Source organism: Amphiura filiformis, chromosome 5 (genome assembly GCF_039555335.1).
Source record: "Amphiura filiformis chromosome 5, Afil_fr2py, whole genome shotgun sequence".
Lineage (NCBI taxonomy): Eukaryota > Metazoa > Echinodermata > Ophiuroidea > Amphilepidida > Amphiuridae > Amphiura > Amphiura filiformis.
Window position 1 is genome coordinate 50,596,367 of NC_092632.1, and position 26,531 is coordinate 50,622,897.

Sequence of the window (26,531 nt, forward strand, 5' to 3'; positions counted from 1 at the left end):
TATCGTAGTACGGTACTGCTAGTACTGCTTACATGCCTTACATGTAAGTTGTCACATCCCATTTCATAAGAAAATCACACTCACTGATCATGTCTTATTGTAACATTTTGTATTGTACAACTGAAGAATGTAAATGGCTTTATTTCATTTTAAAATAAATATATTATGTAAATATAGTGCAAAATACCTTGAGTACTATTATTATTCCTAGCTTATTATTAGTTGGTTTAAAAGTTTTGTTATGTTTGACAGTCTCATTTTGTAAAAATTGCAAGAACTAATCTTGAAATATATAAAGGCTACAAAAGAAACTACATTGAAGCTGATGAGAAAAAAAGAAGGAAATGGTTCACGGTTCTTAAAATACTTGTCACTGCAATGCAATGCTGTTATGACATATAGGTAAAGTGGTTCTTGTTAAAAACAATTAGACAAAAACAAAGGCACCTTATCTAACAGTAATTTCAAAAACCTTTTGGTCTATAACCATAACTAGTGGCGAGCTTTGTGGTTAACTCTGTTGAAATATCTTATAACCTTTACAATAGGTTATATTTCGTACTTATTTAGGCTGTGTTCAAACATATACAGCTTACCAGGGGGAACAGCTGCAAATGTTACGGTCGGACACTCTATAGAATAATATTTGTCTACTGCAAAATTACTGTTTTTATGAGTAATAGTAAATGGATAAGGGACAAGGTTATTTTTTTTTAAACATAATTATTTGATACAGAAACAAACAAATTTACATTAAATGTGAGCTAGCAATGTACTACTTCATCAATACATACATGTATATCTACAGTAGATGTAAACAAGTACCTATGCCTAAAACGTGCACATAGCATGTCAAATTAAGGTATGATAAAATGACATTTTTGATATTGTTTATAGTCTTTTTTTTATTTCATAGTATGGTTGTTCAACTTCATACCTGTAAGATCAACAAGGCTGATTTTGGACTTGGGCCCTAATCTGATGTAAATGTTTGCTATCTAATGAAGATAGCTCGAACTAAGTGGTTTCGAGGTGCCGTATGCTAGGGTACACATCTATCAGCGAGTTGAATTGCCAGTGATACTAGTACAATAGTAATAGAACATAATTTGACTTTCAGTGAATAGAAATCTGGGGTTGGGGTCACAATTGCGTAAATGAATCATCTTACAGTACACGAACTTTTGCAAACTCAAAATTTAGATAACATTCCTGCTGTATAGAAATCAAACGCAAAAACAATTAGCAAAACAAAAACAACAATATCTGAATATGTGTATATTAAATTGAACTCAAAATTATAATGATATTATTACATCAAAATACTAGTATAAAATGGTTATGAAAAAGTTTATATAATTATATTTGTGACAGTAAAAGTAAAGTATACGTGAGGCTTATATTATTGAATGCAACATATCATAATGGCATAACTATAATGGCACTTCAATACTGAACAATTCTAATTTTAGAATCTGCCAGTTTATTACGAGTTAAAAATCGACTATGGACTTTCATCTTTTAAGCAGAACTTTACCCAGGGACTTCGTTCTCTAAAACACACCGTCAATCATACTTGTTTATCAATCAAATCTAACCACAAGACTAAGCATGGTGGTACAATACGCGCTAGATGCGTACGTTCAGCCACCAACTTTCGCGGCAGCACAAAAGCGCCACATTCCAAAGATAGATGTGTACCATGTATAGTTAATGGTAATGGTACGTGTCGGGAGGATTTAAACAATAACGAGATCTGGGCGACCAATCACAAGCCAGATTCATTTAAAGATGCATTACATCATGACCAATTTTAGTTAGGCCAGAAATTGGCCTAACTCTCCATAGAGTCCCATGTTAAAAATGTTAACCACAATCCAAAGTCAGTAGTCCACTTGGGAAGTTAACATACAGAGGGAGTACGGTGACTGAAAAGATGATCAGTTCCCGGGATCAGTTGTGAAAATCTATCAATTGTGCACAAATTAATTAAATCGGAATTTTAAGCTTAAATGCAATATCCAGAGTATGCACAATCATGACAATGGGCAAGTGGACTACGGAGTAGTCTAGCCTCGGACAGAAAACAACATATAGAGACATAATTTACTGTTTAAAATGGAATGGAATAGCTCTTTTTTAATTACCGAGTGTATCCAAATGAATAGATTAAATAATCATCAATTTCACATATCTGATTTCAAAGCAGCTCAAAATCGTAAAAAGTTCACAAACCCTGGAAGCAATTGTCAACCAAAATCAGGCAAAGTCCACATGCACTGTCTGGTTAAGAAGTCATTAAACTTGTGCCCACGTGGCTGTTGTTTGCAGTAAGCATGTACGTATCTGTGAATGATAAAAACGTAGTTCAAGTATTATTGAAGTTAGACAAAAATGATCTTATTCTTATCTTGAGCAAGAGAACTGGTTCAAAGTTCGTTTGCTCTTCTGTGATTGACATCATCAATGAAGTTGTATCTTACACAAGATGAGCTCATTAACAACTTACAAAATCAGGTTTTGCAACAGTTGGCACCAACTACAAACAAATTTTTTCGTAACATTTTCCTAATTCCACCTATTACTACGACAGCCCATATGTCATTTGTAAGTTAGAACACATTGCTGAGATTGAAAATGGAATTAGACGACGCATTGGTGCTTCTCGGCGATTTTGGTTTCTACCAAACTATCATATACATATTAATATGTACCGCTGGGCAAGTACCATCAGTTTGGCACATGTTAGCCATAAGTTTTATTGGTGCAGCACCGGATCATCACTGTCAACTTCCTCCAGGAAGATGGCCTAACGACAGCATACCGGTAGTTGAAAATCGCCAAGGAAATGTGTATCTTGAAGATGAAGTAGAATATTCTAGCTGTAAGCAGTATATTAATTTTACGTCAGATAGTAATGAGACGATACCATGCACTGAGGGATGGTGGTATGATGATACATACTATGGGTCAACAATTGTCACAGAGGTAAGGTTTGTTTGGAACTTCAAGAAAATCATTGCATTAAATACTAAGTATAATAAAACAGTTTATCTAACAATCTAAAAACAACAGAAACCAACTAGTAACAATTAATTGAAGTAGGTCTGAACTTTGTTGTCAAACTTCTCGGTCAAGCTTTGGCCACATTGTCAAGCAAGTGCACTCACGTAAATGTTTGTACATTCACAATATTTTTCGATGGTATTTGAAACCCAATTAACATGATAAATCAGATTCGTCATTTTCAGAAGACGTAGGACGGCATGGCTTCGTTAACTTTCGTTTCAAACTTTTTTCCAATACATTTCCTTTTTAAGATGCATTTTTATGAAAGTTATTTTTCTGTTTTTTGCCGACATTTGTTGTGATTATTTATGGTTCTATTGGTTCAACGAGTAATCAAAACCAATCTTTACCTTTATAATCAACAAACGTAACATGCATAGACACAAATTGTGGAGCAGGTGGACGAATTAAAGGCTTAGAAGACCAGTATTGACCATTCTCTTAGCATTAGAGCAAAAAGAATAACAAGACACAAAATTAGGCTCCAAGACTTTGTTTATTGTATAATTTGACAAAAATCAAGTTTAACTACACACTCTATATGTTTTGAGTTATTTAGGAATCTCTTCCATGAGAGGGCTTCAATAATTCCCTCCGGGTTTTTTTTCTGGGTCTCTCTATCACTTTTGCATGACACACTGTACTTAAGAAGTTATACCGTGCGCGTTTTTTATTTATTATTTTGCAGAATTTTCATTTTTGGATCATATTTCTATCTATACTTTACAGTGGAACCTTGTATGTGGTCGTACAGGGCTTGTTGAAATATCTCAGATCGTTTTCATGTCCGGTGTCATGGTGGGGTCTTTACTTTTTGGCCAACTTTCTGACCGTTTTGGGCGACGTATAGTATGGTTTGTATCACTCTGGTCTCAGGTATTTGTCGGCGTTATGGCAGCTTTCACACAACATTTTGCAACGTTTACGGTGCTGAGATTTATAATCGGCATGATTGAACAGGTATGAACAATCAAACTCAATATTTGACAAATGTTAGAACATTTTGAAAAGATTCCACCCATAGGCCATTTGTATTTAGTATTCAGTTGACCGATATGTTTGTAGGGGAAAATCATAAAATTAACAAAAAATCATGATATAAAATAGAAAGATAAAATACAATTTCATAAAACAAAAATAATGCATGCCAATCAGTTTGATACAATATGGCTCTGAAGCTACTATTATCTATAGGCCCTACCGCGACCGCCCACAAAACCCCGGCACAAGACACACGTGGTTGCATATGGCTTTCCAACTTCTGGTACTGTGTGTTGGCACATGAACAGCGTTTACTCCAGTAATGAAAATACGCCACAAACGTGCACCACTGGTTTCCTCCGAGTCCCAGAGACCCCTTGGCTTCCTTGGACCCCCTGGAACCGCCCTAATTCAGTACTTTTATTTATAGGGTGTTGACATAACGTCATATGTGATGGCAACTGAGATGTTTTCACCAAGTAAGCGAGCATTTGCTGGTATTATGTTGACTAATTTCTGGGCAAGTGGTATGATGGCTCTTGCCGGGATAGCATATCTTTTAAGAGATTGGCGACATTTACAGCTAGCAATATCGTTACCCAGTCTTCTCACAATTCCACTCTGGTGGTAAGTCTGCTTATTGCTATTAATCAAAATTGAAGTGACTGATCCATTATTCATTTAACATGAAGTTACCTTACGGATGCGGATGTTAAAGACCGCTGGTTTACGCCATACGAAATGGTATTATTTTTTCTAACCAAGTATAAAATCTACTATACTAAAATAACCAGCGAAGTCTGTCTGTCTGTCTGTCTGGTTGTCCGGCTATGCGTTTCGCCGCGCTTCGACGCATCGATCCGATATTTCGGATATGGATATGTATCGGGAAAAGCATGTTGACCGGGTGGTTTTGAAGGTCACCGGAGGTCAAGGTCAAAGGTCAAAATTTCAAACTTTGTCCGATCGGGCCCAAACTTGGTGGGTGGAATCCTTGATACGAGGGGAATGTATGCGCGAAATAAAATCCGAGGTCAACCGAGGTCAAAGGTCATTACGGAGGGTTCAAATTTCAAACTTTGTCCGATCGGGCTCAAACTTGGTGGGTGGAATCCTTGATACCAGGGGAATGTATGCGCGAAATAAAATGCGAGATCAACCGAGGTCAAAGGTCATTACGGAGGGTTCAAATTTCAAACTTTGTCCAATCGGGCTCAAACTTGGTGGGTGGAATCCTTGATACCAGGGGAGTATATGCGCGAAATAAAATCAGAGGTCAACCGAGGTCAAAGGTCATCACGGAGGGTTCAAATTTCAAACTTTGTCCGGTCGGGCTCAAACTTGGTAGGTGGAATCCTTGATACCAGGGGAATATATGCGCGAAATAAAATGCGAGGTCAGCCGAGGTCAAAGGTCATTACGGAGGGTTCAAATTTCAAACTTTGTCCGATTGGGCTCAAACTTGGTGGGTGGAATCCTTGATACCAGGGGAATATATGCGCGAAATAAAATGCGAGATCAACCAAGGTCAAAGGTCATTACGGAGGGTTCAAATTTCAAACTTTGTCCGATCGGGCTCAAACTTGGTGGTGGAATCCTTGATACCAGGGGAGTATATGCGCGAAATAAAATCAGAGGTCAACCGAGGTCAAAGGTCATCACGGAGGGTTCAAATTTCAAACTTTGTCCGGTCGGGCTCAAACTTGGTAGGTGGAATCCTTGATACCAGGGGAATATATGCGCGAAATAAAATGCGAGGTCAACCGAGGCCAAAGGTCATTACGGAGGGTTCAAATTTCAAACTTTGTCCGATCGGGCTCCTTGATATGAGGGGAACACGTAAAAATATAATCGAGGTCATCCGAGGTCAAATGTCATCCAGGGGCTGCATTTTAAACTTCGCCTGATTTCGGGTAAAACTTGGTGAAAGTAATTCTCCATATCACGGGAGCATGAACAAAATCAAACCGAGGTCACTCGAGGGCAAAGGTCATATGGGGTCAGTATGCCCAACTGGGCTTAAAAGTGGTAGAAAGAATCCTTGAGATGAGGAGAACGTGTCAAAAAGTCATCAGGGGTCAAATAGCATTGCCATCAGTTACTCTCACAGCAACGGGTGAACTAGTAATATTGATGATTGATCTCTTATTTATAGTAGATTAAGAAATTTGAATAATCTGAAATTGTATGCACAGTTGTTTTCTTTGATCTACGGTGTATACTTTGCCATTTTTTGTCCGTGTTTGCGAAATAATACCAGGCTAGTTCCTGAATCCACACGATGGCTGTTATCAAGAGGACGTACTTCAGAGGCAGAGGAAATCTTACAAAAGATCGCCAGATACAATAAGGTGGTTGTACCAGATGGAGGATTCATAACGGAAACAAATAAGGTCTGTTTTAGGTGCTGCCAAGAGCCTTTTGGTGCTACCAAGAAAGCTTTAAAAAAAACATTTGAAGCCGAAGTCATTTGCCATTTATTTTTATCTTTATGGGGTTCATCAAAGTCAAGTTGGGTCATCAGATTGGTTTACAAAATAATGGCCTGTTGTTTAAAAAAAAAATTTAATTGTTTATAAAGATTCTATTATAAAGATCTATTCCCGGGCCCGGCCCTGCTCTATCCCAGTTCACCCCCTCCCCCTTACCAGGGTATCCGGATCCCAGCAAATCTATGCCCACCACCTGCAGGTGTACAATACATTAAGGGGCGGGTCTATAATGTTGAGGGAAAGCAAGGTCAATAGGTTTCAGCACAAGATGGCTGGTACACATCTTGCAAAATCAAAATAATTTCAAATACATTTATTTTATAGGCCTAGTATAGTACTCATACGTTTCATAAGTACAAAACAATAAAGTGCCTGTAGAAGTAAACAAAAACAATCACTGACATGTTCAAGTAAAAGTCAAAAGTTCAACAACAACAGCAACAACAACAGCAGCATTTACAACAACAAACCCGTACCACGTGTAACGATATAATATATGGGTGTATGCAGTATATTGCTTATACGAGATAAGGTGCTGATGAAGTTGCTATCTACTGCTGATATCTGTGTTGATGAAGTACCGGTATCCATCTACTGCTGACGGTATATGAATAGCCGTTTGTCTCTTCGTCATTTTCTCATTGTATGCAGGCCTATAGATGCATAATGACATGCTTTGTTGGTGATATTTTAAAGTTGATGTTGTATCTAATGTTCAGGGTACGTCCGCTGATTTTCCCAACGAAACACAGTCACGAAATAGCAGAAATGAGATCAAAGTATAGCTCATGCAGCTTCATTGCGACTGGACCCTCTCATGTTGTTCCTAATTGTTTGATGACAACTTCGGACATCAAACCAGTATTCATGTTTGCAATGTTTGTAGGTGTTCTCTCAACCGCATATTCTCATGCCAGACACCAGCCTCATACCATCGCATCCCAATGCAATGCCAGGGGCGTAGTCTGCGTAGAGATGGATTGGGTTGTACTGGCCGCACAAGAGCAGCGGCTAAGACGTCTATCATGTAAGAAGTGAATTTTTGTATGTGTAAACGCGTGGTGACAATGACATAGATCATGAGATTGGCCAAGAGTTGTCATACACGTCATTCGCGCACTAGCCCTATTTCACTTTTAACAATAGTAGAAGGACAGGTAGCCTATGCCCATTTTACACGTGTTTTATCAGACCATCAAAAAACGGATTGCCAGAGATGTTTTTGGCGGCCTTTTTTGTCAGGTGCTACATTCGTAATGCTGATCAGCAATTTATATTAAACGGTAATTCGCAAATAAAAAAATTCCGATTTGTTCACATGGTACACAGAACAGAGGAGAGAGCAACTTCATATCAACACCGATATCAGCAGTTTAAGGAAACAAATTCTAACCGACAGTATCTCACGGCAGTAGGCCTATACATTTATCGAGGCAGGCTACACATGCATTTACACCGATATCATCATAATCCACCTCATTACCAATGCAGTTAGTATAGATTTAATACATCTTATAATTATAAATGAATTTCAAAACCAATTTAGCAATAATACCGACTTTTTAACAATAAGACTAGGCTTTATATCCGAATGATTGATATAGGCATATAGTTTCAAGTGATATGGACAAGACTGCCACATCCAAATGCAACATAACCGAAGTTGTTATAAAATAGGCCTACCAAAAAACTATAAATTGTAGTCATGCCAGAGGATCTGATATTGTATCTGGAAGGAACACGCATTTAAACTAACATCAAAACTGGTGGGTGCTAATCATTTTACAGTTTTTTCCTCACGTAAAGAATATATTTAGTAGGCACATAGGCCTACTCAATATAATATATCCATATCCGTTTTGTAAGAAAATCAAATTAAGATTTAGTCTAAATAACGTGTAGGTCTCTAGTTGTAGGCTTACACTTGTCATTGTTATGATAAACGAATAATATTATAAAAATTAACAAAACAACTTACCACCCACCCGACATGCCCAACTTTTTCCACAACTTCAAAGCACATTGCATCACGCGAGAATCCGGCCGGCCGCCTTGGACTGGACTTCCAAGTTGATTTGCCCTCTGACGAACGGCGCGTTATTGGTCGAAAACGGGCTAATGCCGAGCTGCCCAATATGACGCGACGATCAATTGCCGTCGCTTGCGAGACATGAGTAGGAAATATTACCGCACGTTTCAAAAATCATATCTTTATCAATGATCACAATTTAAAAGGGCATTTCGTGATCCACAGCCTCATCCCCCCACTTTTCTCAAAAAAGTTGAGATTTTTATATCACTGGAAACCTCTGGCTACATAATGTTTATGCGCGGGGTTTATGTACCAAATATTTCTTGCAGATTAATTCGTTTAGCAAAGATATCGTGAAATTTGAATTTCGTTCTGGTGCACCAGAACGAGATTACAACGTATTGTCTATGGAGCAGTGCAGTGTAAATACACATAATCATGCATAACTCGCAAACGCAATATCGGAATCAACTGACATTTTGGGAATATGCTTTTTTCGTGGATATGTAGGCCTACTGAAAAATGTCATAAAAAGAGGATGCTAGGATCACGAAATACTCCTTTAAAGATGACATCCTTTTATTATACGGTATCTATATTTGTTATTATTATTATTTCGATGAATAAGTCAGATATTGCTTTTTATGTTATTCATTGCCTTTCTTAGTCAAATATTGCCTTTATGGCAACTTTACCCTTTACTAACGGCCTACTTACATGGGTAGGTGTAAATGTAGAACAATACTGAATTTGAATAGGCCTACAGAAGGTTCAGATAATCCTAAATTAACTAACATAGACCTATTGGTCTTAGTGAATATAAAAGTAAAAAGTATGAAACTACCAACTCTAAAAATAATAATCAATATTTGTCATTGATCCTAGATTGGTTTTTAATCTAAGGGTTTTTTATACCGCCTTTTTGGTCAAAAGGGGTCCAAATTTTGGGAAAAAAGTCAATTTTTTCAAAATCTGCCCCCTAATCCAAAAAGGTCCAAAAATTTTGGGAAAAAAGTCCACTTTTTACAAATCAACCCCCTCCCCCAATTAAATCCTGGTTACGGGCCTGTAGCCTGGTCGAACTTCTCATGCAGATGAGCCATTTATCATGTTAGGCCGGATAGGCCCATGTTTCAACAACAACAAAAAGGTCAAAATTAGGCCTAATTTGTAGTTCGAGTCAAGTCACCGTGGGGGCCTACAACCTCATCATTCAAATTTGAGTCACTGAATAAAAATAAATATCACTCGAAAAAGTTGTCTCATTTTAACACGGACTCACAAAACCGTGATTTTTTTACAACACTGTAACACTGTTTATAACCCCCCTCCCCCCCAAAAAAAGGTCAAAATTAGCCTAATTAGGCCTAATTTGTAGTTCGAGTCAAGTCACCGTGGAGTTACTGTACAACCTCATCATTCAAATTTGAGTCACTGAATAAATATAAATATCGAAAAAGTTGTCTCAGTTAACACGGAGTCACAAAACCATGATTTTTTGCAACACTATAACACTGTTTATAAACCCAAATTAAAGTACACATAAGTAAATAAGGCCTACTTACATTTCTATTTTCTGCATTCTACAGCTGTTAACTTTTTCAGTCATTGAATCCCCATGATTGAATCAATAAAACTGCTTCAAAACTGCGACCGGGCTATTATAGCTGTCTACTTCGGGGCAGCCGATTTCAGGATGACGATAAAATGTTGCTAGCAGACGAAACAAAATATTTTGGTGAAAAATATTGCGCAAGTGAAGCCCGCATCACTGCTTAAGTATTTTATATCGCTACGCGCCTTGACATAAATGATGTGATGAAAATAGTTAATATTAATAGTTTTAAAGCAAAATGAGTAAAATGATCAATTTACGTTGATTTTGGCAAGTTCACATGGCTTAGGTGTCTTTTTAGTTCCTACGTAATTAAGGTACTTTATATTCACGCGTAATAACACGAAACCTAATCACTTGCCCGAAGTTGCTCCACTGTGGAATGTGAGGAATGCAGCGCACAGGTGTGCGTCAGGCATGGCATGCATGCGAAGCTATAGTTGATCCAATCAGTGATCATTCAAAGTTTGTATTGTGCAAGTTGTTTTGAGGGTTGGCGAATGCACTTCCGACCAAAAGATTAGTTGGCCCAAAATATAACAAATGAAATAGGCCTATGCCTAAAACCTCAAGATTTTATTTATTAATTAGTCTAATTAGGCTTAATTAACTAATTAATGCATTTCTTCATTCGTTTGTTGATTGACTGATTTTATCTATTGATTGTTTTGATCCTAAAATAAATCCACAAATAATTAGTCATAAACCACACGTATGCAAACCATGAAATACCGGTAAACCTCAGTTTGTTCGTTGATTGATTGATTGATCGATCGATCGATTGATTAATTAATTGATTGGTTGATTTATTGATATGTTGATTGATTAATTTTATTTATTGAAGGATTGGATCCTAAAGTAAATCCATAAATAAATCATAAACCACACGTATGCGATCCATGAAATAAACCGCGTGCAAAGAGAACGCACAAATCATCCAGTGGGGAAGGTGGGGCATAACGGACCCCCGGGGCAAAACGGAACCACCTGGAAAAATAGGCCTTGGCAATACTGCCGTCTATGCAAATTATATTAAGGAACACAAGTATGGCTACAAGAAAAAAAAAAAAAATTTTATCTGAAACAATCCACTGACATTCGAGCAAGATCGAGTCAAAAATTACTACCCGTCTGGTGTAAGATATGTAGATGTTTAATGCGCTGAAATTTTACTTCATTAATATCGGATTCCCAAATAATTGTGTATAGGCCTATTGTAAACACGAAGGTACTAGCCATGAGCTGTATTAAGTGCATGGCCTATATGCTACGATGTATTATGCATGCAACCAATTTCTAAAAAATCGGGTATGGGGCAAAACGGAACCCTGGGTGCGGGGCATAACGGAACAGGGTTCCGTTTTGCCCCGGGCGTTTTGTCCCACAGATGGGTTCCGTTTTGCCCCAATTGGACATAACTTGTCTTCACTCAAGGAAATGTAGGCGTTATCTAGTGGCCTACTCGAACATGGTAAACACTTCGCTGAAACATAGACATATAACTAGACCTACAGATAGAATTAATGATTAAAAGTTAACCACTTACTCCACAGAGATGGTAGGCCTACTGAATATTTCTTTCTAATCAAATATTGGTCATACATATTATAAGCCTACTAGGCCTATAAGAAGTTAACCACTCACTCCACAGAGATGGTAGGCCCACTTAATATTGTAACTGAATATAGGCCTATACATATAACTAGGACTAGGGCCTACCGATGGAACAACTAATATAAGTTTGCACCCAGGGTGCCGTTTTGCCCCATAGGGGGGTTCCGTTTTGCCCCGATAGTGGGGCAAAACGGATTTTTTTTGTTGAAAATATTTCTTCATTTTTATAAAAATTGTAAGATTCAAGTTATATTGGTTAATGGTATATTAAAGGTAAATACAAACTTCAACTGAATATATAATTTTTACAGTCATATTACTTATGGTGACGTCACAGAGCATCCTCAAAGTTAAGTGTTCCGTTATGCCCCACCTTCCCCTAGTAATGTTAACTTTCCTGTCAACGGCACACCTCGTATATGGATCGCGTATGGCATAGTAATTTTTACAGGTTTTCAAAACTTGGAATTCACCATTTTGACGCAATATCCTGTAACTTCTATTAGAAACGTCCAATTTCTAAAATCTAAAATTTATAAGAAAGCTAAATATATATGTTAATTTTAGAAATTAAAACAATACTACCAGTGTCCTTCTCGCTTGGCCCTAATAAGGCGTTGAGAAGTATCCTACTTGAACTTGAACTTGAACTACTAATGCTCTTAATACCTAGAAAAATTAAACTTTCCCGGTGTAAATCGACATCTTTCTCTATCTTATTTTACATCCTTTCCGGTGCTTTCATTGTTTCTTCGTTGTCTCTGCTTTTGATCAAGGAGGGGACCGAACATATTGGTTTGAATTCTCTTGAATTTGTCATTGCATTGTTATAACTGTTTCCTCTGTCCCTATGATAATAAGTTAACAACCAGTATTTTCATAAATTCAAATACTCTATATAGGATGAAGCACGTTTTACCAAAGCATCGTTTGAAGGGTCTACCGATGACTACCAGTTAACTGAAGTAAATGATCACGCGAAAGCAAACCAAGATATATCACAACCAAATACTTATGAAGAAAAAGCATACAACATTAAACACTTATTCAGAACAACACATTTGAGAAGAGTATCATTGGTCATGATATTTACTTGGTAAGTGGAAAATAAAATGTTTCTTTCAGATAATATTCTAGCAGCTAATTATCACGTTCCACGATTCACCTTGTTTAATATAAATTACATACACCTATTGCGAAATAAATTGGTTTAATAACACAAGGTGGCAATATAAAAGACATCATCATTCATAACAATTGTCTTTAAAATATAAAATATATTTTGTATGCTTTTAATTTTCCTAAATGCAATTGCTGATTTTTCAGGTTTGTTAATGCTCTAGTTTATTACGGACTGTCTCTGAACACTGGTAGCCTTGCTGGAGATCCTTATCTGAATTTCTTCCTTAGTGGTGCTGTTGAAATACCAGCTTACATCGTTTCCACAATTGTCGTAACACGGTATGATTATGCTAACATTGAAGTAGTGGTTTGATCATATCACCATCCGTATAAAACGTTGTTAGTTTGATCGCATTATGCCCTAATAGTTAATATTTTCACTCAAATTTACCAAATATTTTCCAAACTGATATTTTATTTTAAAAAGATCATCATTTCATAATCGAACATAACCAAATGATGTCACAAATATTATTCAAATGCATTTTGAAATAATGATCTCAGTTTTGAAGAAGCATTTGTTTGTAATATTATCTCAATTGAGTGGCCCAGTATAAAAACGGCCCATGGCACATTTTTGTGAAAATTGAGATTTTCAGGTGAAAGTGCTCTTCTGCCCTCTGTTTATCTACCACAGAAGTTACAAAGCTGTAAACAGTCCCCTTTTATTGCTAGAAGTAAAAGAAAACACCCCTTTCATATATATTTCCCTATGAATCTAAGATGTGTCAGTCACACACTTTAGCAAAATGACAAAAATGTGCCATGGGCCGTTTTTATACCGGGCCACTCAATTTCAAGCTATCATCTTTACTTATTCTTTATACCAGCTTTGGTCGGCGTGGACCTCTTTGCATTTTTCATGTCTTTGGTGGTGTTGCTTGTATAGTCGCTGCATTTATTCCCGAATCTACTGGTTAGTATATTAACCAATGTTTTAGTTTTTGTTTGCTTGTATATAGTTTATTTGTTGTTGCTGTTTTATTTAATGTCTGAAACCTAATTTAATTATGTTGTAGGTTGTACAGGTACATCGTATACAGGTGTAAAATGTTACAATTTTATATTATATTTTTTGACTATAGAAGAAAAGATATATCCAAAATATGTGTAGCTTGATGTCGGGGCCAATTCAGGATTTTTTCAAATGACGGCCAGTTACTGGGGCATTCCAAAATTTACCTGGTCCAATTCTATATCAGCCGTTTTATATGTTCAAGAGATTAACCACACCACGCGCTAAATAGTAAAATGGACCAACTAGGATTTCTCTACTTCATGTAAATCGCATATCTTTGTATTTAGATACTCAAATGTGATGGGATAAAGTCAGTGTGTTGAGGAATTATTCCGCGGCTTTCTACTGATATTGGCGTTTGTTTTAAAACTGGCCTCTGATATTGTTGGATAGTAACATTTGTTGAGATACACGATGTATTTGTGTTTTTTTATACTTCAGATAGCGGTGTTGATTTGACTCCACTAATTGTAACAACCGCAATGTTAGGCAAATTTGGAATCGCAGGATCATATGCGATTGTTTTCCTTTATGCAAGTGAGCTGTTTCCTACTGTAATAAGGTAAGTTTCTATCGCGACCAATAATTGCCAGACTACTTTAAATATAAGAAGGTTTTCTTTTCTGTCGTAATGTAACAATGTTGAGGATTCAATGAGCTAATCCAACCTATGAACGTCTCGAAAACACTCCCAATTACTTCAAATGCAAATTCGCGCAAGCTACGTTTTCCCTTTAACAACAACTGATCACAACTTATCTGTGATGTTTATATAATAAGTAATTTACCTAATTAAATTTAAATATCGCTGACGGGGTAACGACCAGTAAGTTCTTGACAGTCACTGAAAGACATCTTTTCTCCAGTAATTTTGATTTCACCGTTTAATTTATACTACACAAAAGAAGTATATCTTCCGAAATCTCGCAAGGCATCGGAAGGTTTCCAAACGAAACAGTTTTTTAATGTCCTTCTGGTTATATCATTTATATGACACCGTGTACCCTAGATTTCTCCGTAGTCCACTTGCCCATTTTGCATACTCTGGCTATTACATTTAAGCATAAAACTCTGATTTATATTGATTTGTGTGTAACTGATAGATTTTCACATCTGTATCTGATCTTTTCAGTCACCGCACCCCCTCTGTTTGTTAGCTTCCCAAGTGGGGTTCGCTATCAATAAACTGGTAGATTCCAAAATCAGAATTGTTCAGTATTAAAGTGAGCCATTATAATTATGCAAGATAATGCATTCAATTACTTTTATTGTCACTAATCATCTGATATTTTTAACTCTTTATGACCATTTTACTATTGAATACTTTAATTTTAATAAACATCAGTATAATTTTGAGTTCAACGAAATGGGTTCATCATGTACTAATAATAACATATTTTTAATAGAATTCGACTATGGCATAGTCTACGTGTGCCCAAATATATATGCCAATGTCTACAGATCACACATTATACGTTCAGTTGCTGATCCATTGAATACTTTTTCTTAACCACCGTACAGGAATCTTGGAGTTGGTATGTCATCATTTTCATCTCGAGTCGGAGGAATTGCAGCTCCTTTTATCATGTACCTGGTATGTTATATCTCACATTCAAATTAAGTCGTTTGTTTTTACTGATTTGCTTTTAATATGATCCATTATCACACTCCCTAAATGCAAAAACAATACAAAACAAACTCCACACAAAATTAAATAAGCAAGCAAACAAACAAATTGTATTACATGGATATAATTATGTTATCGTCAGTAGGTAGCATTGCATTGGTATAATGTTACCTTTAGAAGACATCTTTGCACAGATCATGCACCTATCATTATAGATAGTACACAAAATATAGCCCACATTTATACAATGCTACTTACTGATAATATACTATCTACTGATGATAGTATGTCGTGCATACAATGCCATGAGATAGCACATAATATGCGTGCAATGCTACCAACTACAGATAGCACATACTCTGGCAATTATACTGATAGTGTATATATTATTAATCATGTTATTGCAATGCTATCTGCAGACAGCACATATTCATGCAATGCTATCTACTGATGATAGCACATGATATTGATACAATGCCATCTACTGAAGATATCACAAACTATACAATGCTACCAACTGAAGAAAGCATGACATAACATATATCCAAAATATGCTATCTACTGAAGATATCGCAAATTCTATCTATTGAAGATATTTCCCATGCAATGCTATCTACTGAAAAAAGCACATATCCGGTATCCATGCAATGCTATACTGAAGAACTGAAGATAAAACATATCCATGCAATGCTATCTACTGAAGATATCACAAACCATACAATGCTATCTACTGAAGAAAACATAACATAACATATATCCAAACAATGCTATGACAAAACATCATATTCAAACAATGGTATCTACTGAAGATAGCACAAATCAGATAGCACATATTTTATCCATACAATGCTATCTACTGAAGAAAGCATAACATAACATATATCCAAACAATGCTATCTACTGAAGAAAGCATAACATAACATATATCCAAAAAATGCTATCTACTGAAGATAGCATTACAAAACATCATATTCAAACAATGCTATCTACTGAAGATAGCACAAATCAGATAGCACATATTTTATCCATGCAATGCTATCTACTGATGATAGCACATATGCAAACAATGCTATCTACTGAAGATAGCACATATAAATGCAATGCTATAACTGTTGATAGCACATATCCATGCAATGCTATCTACTGAAGATGGCACATATTGCACATATCCATATAATGCTATCTACTGATGATAGCACATATGCATGTAATGCTATCTACTGATGATAGCACATATGTAGGCAATGCTATCTACCAATGATAGCACATATGTATGCAATGCTATCTACTGATGATATCACATATGAATGCAATGCTATACACTGAAGAAAGCACATTCATGCAATGCTATCTATTGATAGCACATAGCCATCTAATGCCTGAAGATAGCACATATCCATGTAATGCTATCTACTGAAGATAGCACATATTAATGTAATGCTATCTACTGAAGATAGCACATATTAATGTAATGCTATACTAATGATAATGCATATTCATACAATGTACAATACTATCTACTGATGATAGCACATATGCATGCAATGCTAGCTGCTGAAGATACAACATTCATGTGATGTTATCTACTGATGATAGCACATATCCATGTAATGCTATCACAATGATGGGGGGAAGGATGTCATTTGCTCATGAGCTCAAGAACAGATTCTCTTTAAACAACACATAAATCTAATATTTATATATAAAAGGCATTCTCTTACAGGAATGCTGTTAAGTTGTTGAATATTTGCAACACACCTCCACTATAACATATTATGTTTACACTCGATCATGAAAATGGGAAAACTGGTAGGCCCTTTATGGTGTGCATCGTTGTTGAACACTCGGGTTTTTGATCAAATCTTAACATCTGGATCAATTGAGCAAATAATATTATATGCTAATGAATTGTCCAGAAAATATTAAGTTTATTTGATATGAAGAAAATACATCTCTTAACCACTATTCTTATATTATAATTGCAGGGTAACTTCTACATACAAGCTCCGATGATAATATTTGGTGTGTTGTCGGCTGCAGCGGGGATACTGGTATTAGTATTGCCAGAAACATTGAACAGAAGACAACCTCAGACCATTGAAGATGCTGAAACAATGGCGAACGTTGGTTACCGTGATGAGTGCAATAGCACCAAAACTGCATCATGAACATCACATCATCAATTTGAACTGCACTACACCAGGCACAAAAAGAAACTCGTCAGTTATATTCATCCTTGCTGTTCAATAACTTGATAATTTTGGATTATTCTGAAATATATATTTTGTTAATTGGACTTTTCTTTCTCATTTGACACCCTGTTCGTGAACATTGAGCAAAAATTGACCAAGATATGCGCCTCAAACTCTCAAACCCCAAAATGAAAAGTTGCAATTTTAACTATTCAATTGTGCCTGTTACACTGTGTGCTTTATTGATTGGCCCATGGTGCTTGAGTGCAATACAACGATGCGTTCCCATTGAAAACCGTTGAAAATGCAACTTTTCTTTTTGGGGTTTGAGGCTTTGGAGGCGCATATCTTGGTCAATTCTTGTTCGTTTTTCACGAACAGGGTGTCAAATGAGAAAGCAAAGTCCAATTAACAACATGTATATTTCAGAATAATCCAAAATTAGCATGTTATTGAACAGCAAGGATGAATATAACTGACGAGTTTCTTTTTGTGCCTGGTGTACATACATACATGATGAATAAGAATTGCACTGATGAGTCTGGTGTAATGTCATCAACTGGATATTTAGTGAGCTACAAGCAACATTCTGGCATGACACTTTAGATTAATGGAAGTTGATTATCATTATGTGGTCTGAAGTATTTTCTAATTACAAGCCAAAGCCCTTTTATTCCCTACTCCCCCTGGAAGATTTGAGAATGGTGGCACGATTGGATGGAACAAAATGTGTTCACAATAACAAGTAAATCTTGAGTTATTAATCCCAATGAATTAAAAAATGAAGATTAGGGACGTAAAAAAGCCCAGAGGAATTCCCAGAATCCTCTGCAATCAATGTGCACAATGACACTGCGCAGTAATGATGTAGTAACGATGTGTGCATCAGTGTAACATATTCTGGTTTTCAATTACAAAGGTTTTCAGACATTTCTGAAATGGGCAAATGCTATAGAGAATCCACCATGTTGAATCAAAACAATTATTTTCCCCCATAGGCCAAAATTTAGCACCTTAGCATGGGCCTTATGTGCTCTTGTTGACAAGAACACATTACATACAGAAAGGGCTATAATTTATACTGCTTTATCAAAATAACCTGGTGCATAATTTAAGCAATCACTTCATTACGTGACAGGAAAATAAGACTTTCTCAAGAATGTGTGAGTGCTATACACCAACCAACACATACATATTTGTTTTACTGGGCCATTAGACTTTTTTAAAACGTTGACTTGCCCTTATCGACCGACCCAAAAATCTGGAAAAAAAACAGAGTCGCCTTGCCTTTTTTTAATGTCAGATTTTGATATTTTGGTTTATAATTTCAAAATATTTGTTTTATTTATGTTTAACTGTGTATAAACAAATTCTGACTCGATTTCTGCGTTTGCTTTTCATATAAACCCTGTGACTATGTTGAAAACATGCTCTATTTTATTTTTTGAAAAGATATTAGTAATCACAACAAATTTCTGAAAAAGATGATCTGAGTATCTAAAGCATTGAATGAAAAATACCACCACCGCAACGTTATAAAGAGTTGCAGCATTACACGTCATGTTGTATTTTGCGGAAATTTTAAAAAAAATCAACCGACCCAAGTGTTGCACCTAAAGGGGAAGTCAATTACTTTTTTAAGCCTTATGGAAAATCAGAGGGATACTTTAATTTCCCTCTCAATATGAACCCAGGGTAAAGAAATAAACAAACAAACAAACAAACATAATATGCTGAAGTTCTAAGACACCATCACAACAGAATGAAATACAACAATCCATAATAATCTGAATTTTTGGGCAAGATTTAATAAACATTTCTCTCACCGTTTATGTTCTGTATAACAAGGTTAATAATACGTACACTCTTTGAGCATAAAATGTGTACACATCATAAGTAATGAAAAAGTACCATTATGATTACCTCCCGATTGTGATGCAGAAAAGTTGATGCTACAAACTAGTCTAATTTGACCTTTTACAACATATACACACTATAGATGTATACATTTTAGACCAGGGGTTCAAACCTTTCAAAATGTGTGTAACAAATCATATGTTTAACTTTGAGCTCATGACAGGGGCGAATTCGCATGGCAGAAAATTGGGTGCATGCCCCCTGCTAAAATTCCCCAAAACATAGAAAATTAAGCTAAAATCAAGAAAAATCATGCCAATTTTTGCCTCTGCATCCACCCTTGACTGGATCCACCCCTGCATGACCCCACTTATGTCACAGTCTCTATTCACTGGTTATGAACCCTTGTTGTATGATTGCATCAGCATTTTAAATTGAATACCAAACACTGCAACGCATATTCACATCACCAACTTCAGGAAGGAAATTACAATTTATAGGATGTTCCAAGCAACAAATTTTTGATATGACCAGCTTCATACTTGTCTCTCTGTCACAACAAGAGTTTAAATAATTACTATGATCAGCAATTCATGCTTGCCAATGCAGAATCTGGTTTATCAAGTGATTGGATATATCCATAATTTCAGTAATTTCTCATAAGTTCACTGAGCCCAATCCCGAGTGTGTTGTACAAAGAGAGCTTCCGAGCTCACTGATATAAAATAAATGTACCTGTATACAACAAATAAAAGGCTGGGTTCAAAACATACAATTTGCATCTGTTCAATCGCTGTAATAAAGAATGTATACTTTTTCTAAATACAACTACAAATCACAGTTTATTTCAAAGATACAATTTCCACAGTTTTGGCATAATGCACTATTCCAGTTCCATACACCACCTATGGAAGATATGGCCTTAATTTTCCACAGCCGGAGTGTATTTCAAATAGGGTTACTTAAATTGATGACTCCATTTGAAAATCTACACCCCCTGTGTGGTAAATTAAGGTCACATCTTTCACAGGGAGTGTATGTATTTCAATAGCCTAATATTAAAGTGAAGAAGACCAATCGTGTACCCCATCCAAACCCCAAGAAAATCCTTTCTTGCACACATGGTCCGATTTTCTTAAGAAAACGTGGCAAAGTCCAAAAAGGGAATGTGAAAGTGATGGTTTTTGCAGCATTTTAAGTTTACTTGGAATGAGAAAATCACTTGAAAATAAAAACCTAACTCTGTATTTTTATTAATTTGTTTTCAATGTTCTTTTCAAGCTCAGGCCCCTAAAACTTTGAAATTCTTATAAATGTTGAATAATGTGTTTAATTACAAGGATCTTCTGATTTTGAAGTTGGTTACAGTATACTTCTGATGGGGCCATTAAAATAAACATACTTTGTTTTCCCCAAAACAACTGGGAGAAATTAATGTATAACCCTTTTACCACACAGAAGTAATGCATGCTTAATGCTCTTATGCTGGTCATCTTCACCATAAAAAAATCCATGTTTTTTCAAAATATCAAGAGCTATCCTAAGAACCACTGAACCAATACTAGGCTTATTTATACTTGTTTTAATACAATTTTTCAATTTTTTTTCCATATTCCAAATATGGCCATGAAAATTTACAATTCTTAACATTTTTGAATTTTTAATAGTTACACATTAGGCTAATGAATAACTTACAGTACCCCTATGAATTCTTGGTTTAGCTTTTTAGACAATGAGATTTGTTCACATTTTTAGAAGCCAGATTCTGTGGAAATTAAATCTCTCAAATCTACATTTTGTTTATTTTATATTAAAGCTATGTTTAAAAGTCTACCAACTATTAAGGTTAATTTTGGCAGCATTCATACAAAAAATCCTCTTTCATAAATTTATAAACAATAAAATAAACATATACAATGTATTTACAAAGGTTAGATTACAAGTTTGAGATGTGATTTGATCCCAATATTCACACTACCATCTCAAAAAGGTACATGAACTGAAAAACACCCAAGATAATCAAAATTGAAGATATAAGTTCTAAAAGGGAGTTAAGTCACAAAATCATCAAAATGGAGCTAGTGTCAGTTTCTGCTCCAAGGGGGTTACCTACACTCTGTGCAAGTTCCATAGTGAAATAATATGGTGGAACATTGAAGTTGCATGGCCAAAACCACCTTGCTTTGAAACTTCTTTGCCATTTACCTCAAAATGCACTCAATGTGACTAAACCCCTTTTTAGAACTATGATCTTCAATTATACACAGAACTGGGCGACCATGATTTTTCAAATGGAGACAAGTTCAAACCACAAATAGTCTGAATTTCACATTTCTTATAAGAAGATTTTCCATGCATTGTGTTAGTACAAGGTCTTGCCGGTTGTAAACTAGTCATTGCTTGATAAAGTTAAAGGAATTATACCAATACATGCGTAGTGCGGTTGGTTTTGCTGTATTGTTGCATTCAGCTCATCAAAGCTAAGTCCATTCAATCAACAGCAATGCTCGGTGTTAACGATTATGTTTTGAAATACAAGAAGAGTAAAATTCAGACTATTCATGATTATTATTTCTCAAATTATCACATCCATTGAAAGCATGAACAATTTGTTACATTACATCCCTATGCCCATGTTCATCTCTAGTTTATTACAAAAGCCAGCCCTGGACAGTGCACATCTTTGACAATGTCAGCGTTCAATAAATATTATGCATGCACATGTTGCTTTGGCGAATTGCGTCCTAAGAAACTTTTGTATGTATATGTATATGTCGACTGCTCAGTGCCACAAGTGGGTAAGTGCAATAGCGGCCATGTGTAGATGAGTACAATATACTATGTGTAAATTGCCAAATGTTCACAGGGCAGCTATTGCACTTACCCACTTCTGGCATTGAGCAGTCGACATATACATATACATACAAAAGTTGTGCACACTATCGAGGTTCAGTTTTCCGTGGACAGCGCTATGTGCTAGATGATAAAGTTACAGCACCAGGAATTGTTCCTGGTTTTCTTCTAGCATGCGATGCGATCTTGTTAGTTTACATAGAGAACCACCTGAATAACACCCAAATAGCGCTGTATGGGAAAAACTTACCCTCAAAGTGTGCATGTGCAGCCATCAGATATAATTTTATATCATAATCATGTTTCTCCTAATATCAGATAACTTTTTTAAAACTATATACAGTATGAAACAATGCCCTATAACACACAAATCAATGCACTCATTTGAAACTTGTGGACACTTAACAGTGCAGAGAGTGACAGAATACACTGTCAACATAAAAGTACCAAATGTTGTATATTGCTGTGCACTTGATTGGCAATTTACACAAAATTAAAGAAATTAAAATTGACATGCTAACTTAATATTCAATTTAAACTATAACTTAAATACTGATGAAACTCATCTTTAAAAAAAAACCAAAAAGTAGCACCAGCATATATAAAGAATTTAATGCTTTTTAAAGAATTCAAAGAACAAATCCAGTTCTGAGTTGATTCAAAACAAAATAAATAAGAATAGTACCTTTTTGTCTAGTAACTAAAAAAAGGAACTTGAGCCTATCTGTGTAAGTTTTTGTCATATAATTCTGTGTATCTACATGTAGTCTGTAAACTACTCGATTGGTTCTTCAATATCTCATATTCAACTGACCCATAGTAATACCCTGTTGGGGGGAACATGCATAACTGATGACTACAAAAACACCATCCTGTGTTCCCCCACCTGCAACTGACAAGCTTTTCTTCCAAGAAAATATTAACTTACACATGAACTCTGTTTTTTCTTCTTGATAACAAGACATGTGCACTAGTTAATACATGCCTATAGTTTAGTAGAACAATCCCGTCATTTTTTTTTTTTAAATTTTCATTTAAAGAGCTATTCACATTTTAGAAGAGATTGACACATAACACCATTACTTAGATGTATTGTCAAGCACTGTCAAATGGTCTAGCTTAAACTGTAACTGATCATTGAGTCATGGAAAAATTACATTTTCACAGTTATTGCGACATAATTTACCACAAGTTTTCATTCAACCCAAAGAGTCTAGACTAGAATAGGCTGCTAGAAAATAAAGGTATCGGTGACATCGCCAAAGGCAAAATCCATCGCTATAAAGCAGAGATTTTAGCAGACTAACATGTGACAACTGCAGACAACTGCACCTGTCTCTACACATTGTACACTTGGTTAATCTCGTTTTGATGTCAAGCTTTTATATTGTGCATCATGTATAATCAATGATTTGGCCAGCCAGTTTTTAATCAAATCAAAATGCCCAAATCTTTATCATATATATCTACAGTTTGTACATGTAGCACTTAGTGTGTGTTCACTCGGTTAATCTCGTTTTGATGTCAAGCTTTTATATTGTGCATCATGTATAATCAATGATTTGGCCAGCCAGTTTTTAATCAAATCAAAATGCCCAAATCTTTATCATATATATCTACAGTTTGTACATGTAGCACTTAGTGTGTGTAATCAGGTACAGCATAAACATGTACATTGCAAATATATACACACTAAAAAGTTTGTTAGTTGCATGGCAAAACAATCCTGAGGTATACTATTTTATCCTCCATGAGTGACACACAAACATGGCAGAATTAGTTCTCTTTTTGGGTCTAACTTTTTTGTTTCAAACAAAATCTGGAGACACTATTTTATCTTCCATGAGTAACACAAATATGGGAGAGTTAGTTCTCTTTGGGTGTAACCTCTTTGCTTCAAACAAAATCTGGAGACACTATTTTGCCATCCTTGCGTGTACACAAACATGGCAGAGTTGTGACTCTATTAGTCTAACCTCCATGATTCAACCAGTTATTTCACTTGAAATAAGTGTGTTGGTATTTACCAATATATACTTGACTAGGACTTACATTTACAAATTATAAGCCACTTTGTTATAAATATTTTATACATAATGCATCTAAAACCTATTAACAAGCTGCTAACATCTGGCTATTAGTTTTAAAACATGTTCAACATACTGAATTCATTGTTATTTGGAAGACCAGTGTATACTTGACTGAAAATGCCAAGAGAAAGAAAGGGGAAAACTTGAAAATATTCAAAATCATGTTCTCATAATACAAAGTCATGAATAAAGTTTACTTTTTAAAAATTTAGTTCATCATTTTGTTCTTGTAACAAAACATTCTACAGGACATGTTTTGAGCTATAATTATTAAAGTAAAGTACAAATTGATTATTTCAGATTTGTAGCATGTCTGTAGCAATTATATATCTTCATCAGTAGATGCCTTTTCTAACAATTTCTCTAATGGCCTGTTTTGTACTTCGTTGATTAATTCCTATACACGACTTTGCTATTTGTATCTTGTGTCATATCCTCATGGCCTATTCTGTTTAAAATATATACCCCCTCTACAGAAGAAAAGACCTTAATCTCCCACACAGGGGATGTAGATTTCAAATGGAGTCACCCATTCAGGTAATCCCATTTGAAATTCACACTCCCTGTGTGGAAGATTAAGGTAATGCCTTCAATAAGAGGTGTATGTATTTCAACTAGAATGACCCAATATCAAGAGGGGGCTAGAGCTCCAGCCACCACTGTCTCTATAACAAGATGAACATTCATCATATGTGACACGATCAAGGGAAATGAGTCGGATGTCGCTAATATAGATTTTGAGATATTGGCAAAGAAAGTGTAAAATTCTTTTGTTTTATGTTGTTTTCAGTGATTGATAAATTGACGTAACTTCACAAAGGAAAGCCGTATCAACATGGGGTTTTCAGTTTCTGAAAGCTCTAAATGTCCTTTTTAGAAACATGTGTAGAACTCATTTTCGACCAGGGCCGACATGTGACTCATTCCCCTTGATCATGTCACATATTTGTTTTGATTTCAATCATGAATTATAATAACATTTTATTTCACTCACATGAAATACTACAATTGAAGAAGTCTTCCTTTAATACACTACAGATTCAAGTGATCAACATTCCCAGCATGGCTATTTCTCGGATAACCCACAACAAAATTTTGCTGATATATACAACATAATCTACTGCCAATAATTACAGATGCATACCTCTGGTAATACCACCACATGTTATCCATCAATACATGTATATATGGATATGTGTAGTATTGGTATACTTCTCCATCAAAGGCCAACCATCAATACATGTATGTATGGATATGTGTAGTATTGGTATACTTATCCATCAAAGGCCAACCATCAATACATGTATGTATGGATATGTGTAGTATTGGTATACTTATCCATCAAAGGCCAACCATCAATACATGTATGTATGGATATGTGTAGTATTGGTATACTTATCCATCAAAGGCCAACCATCAATACATGTATGTATGGATATGTGTAGTATTGGTATACTTATCCATCAAAGGCCAACCATCAATACATGTATGTATGGATATGTACACTATTGGTATACTTCTCTTTGAAGGCAACAGAGATATCTTAAAATGTACTTTGATATTCAGAGGTTTCGCAAGGACTCCAACTGTGAAATTTGGACCAGCCAAGTTTGCACACTACAGAGCCTTTTATAAATGCTGTGAATTACAAATCTGACATATATGGAGGCTGCCATCAGGGGGTTGGGCAAGCATTACCAGCATAGCATACTACGTGATCAGCAACATGAACACACACACCTGTGCGACGTAAGCATTCTGTTATTCCAATTACACAACAGTCACTGCATGAAGGTAGCTTAACTTTACTGACAACCAGGATAGCACTACTCCATATTTCACATGTCTAGCCTTGATTTGTGAAACTCCTTTGTGAAATGGATTCTTTAATCCATTTGGCTTACTCAAA

The 26,531-nt window shown here is 35.7% G+C and overlaps 1 protein-coding gene across 1 annotated transcript; it reads left to right on the plus strand.

The window, feature by feature from the left end:
• Positions 1–2,637: 2,637 nt before the first annotated feature.
• Positions 2,638–18,255, plus strand: LOC140153316 (organic cation transporter protein-like). The gene is made up of 10 exons (XM_072176042.1): positions 2,638–2,988; positions 3,799–4,029; positions 4,481–4,677; positions 6,311–6,443; positions 12,706–12,899; positions 13,130–13,264; positions 13,816–13,901; positions 14,445–14,565; positions 15,525–15,597; positions 17,616–18,255. The coding sequence occupies exons 1-10, from the start codon at positions 2,638–2,640 to the stop codon at positions 17,796–17,798; spliced, it is 1,704 nt and encodes a 567-aa protein (XP_072032143.1). The 3' UTR covers positions 17,799–18,255.
• Positions 18,256–26,531: the final 8,276 nt, after the last annotated feature.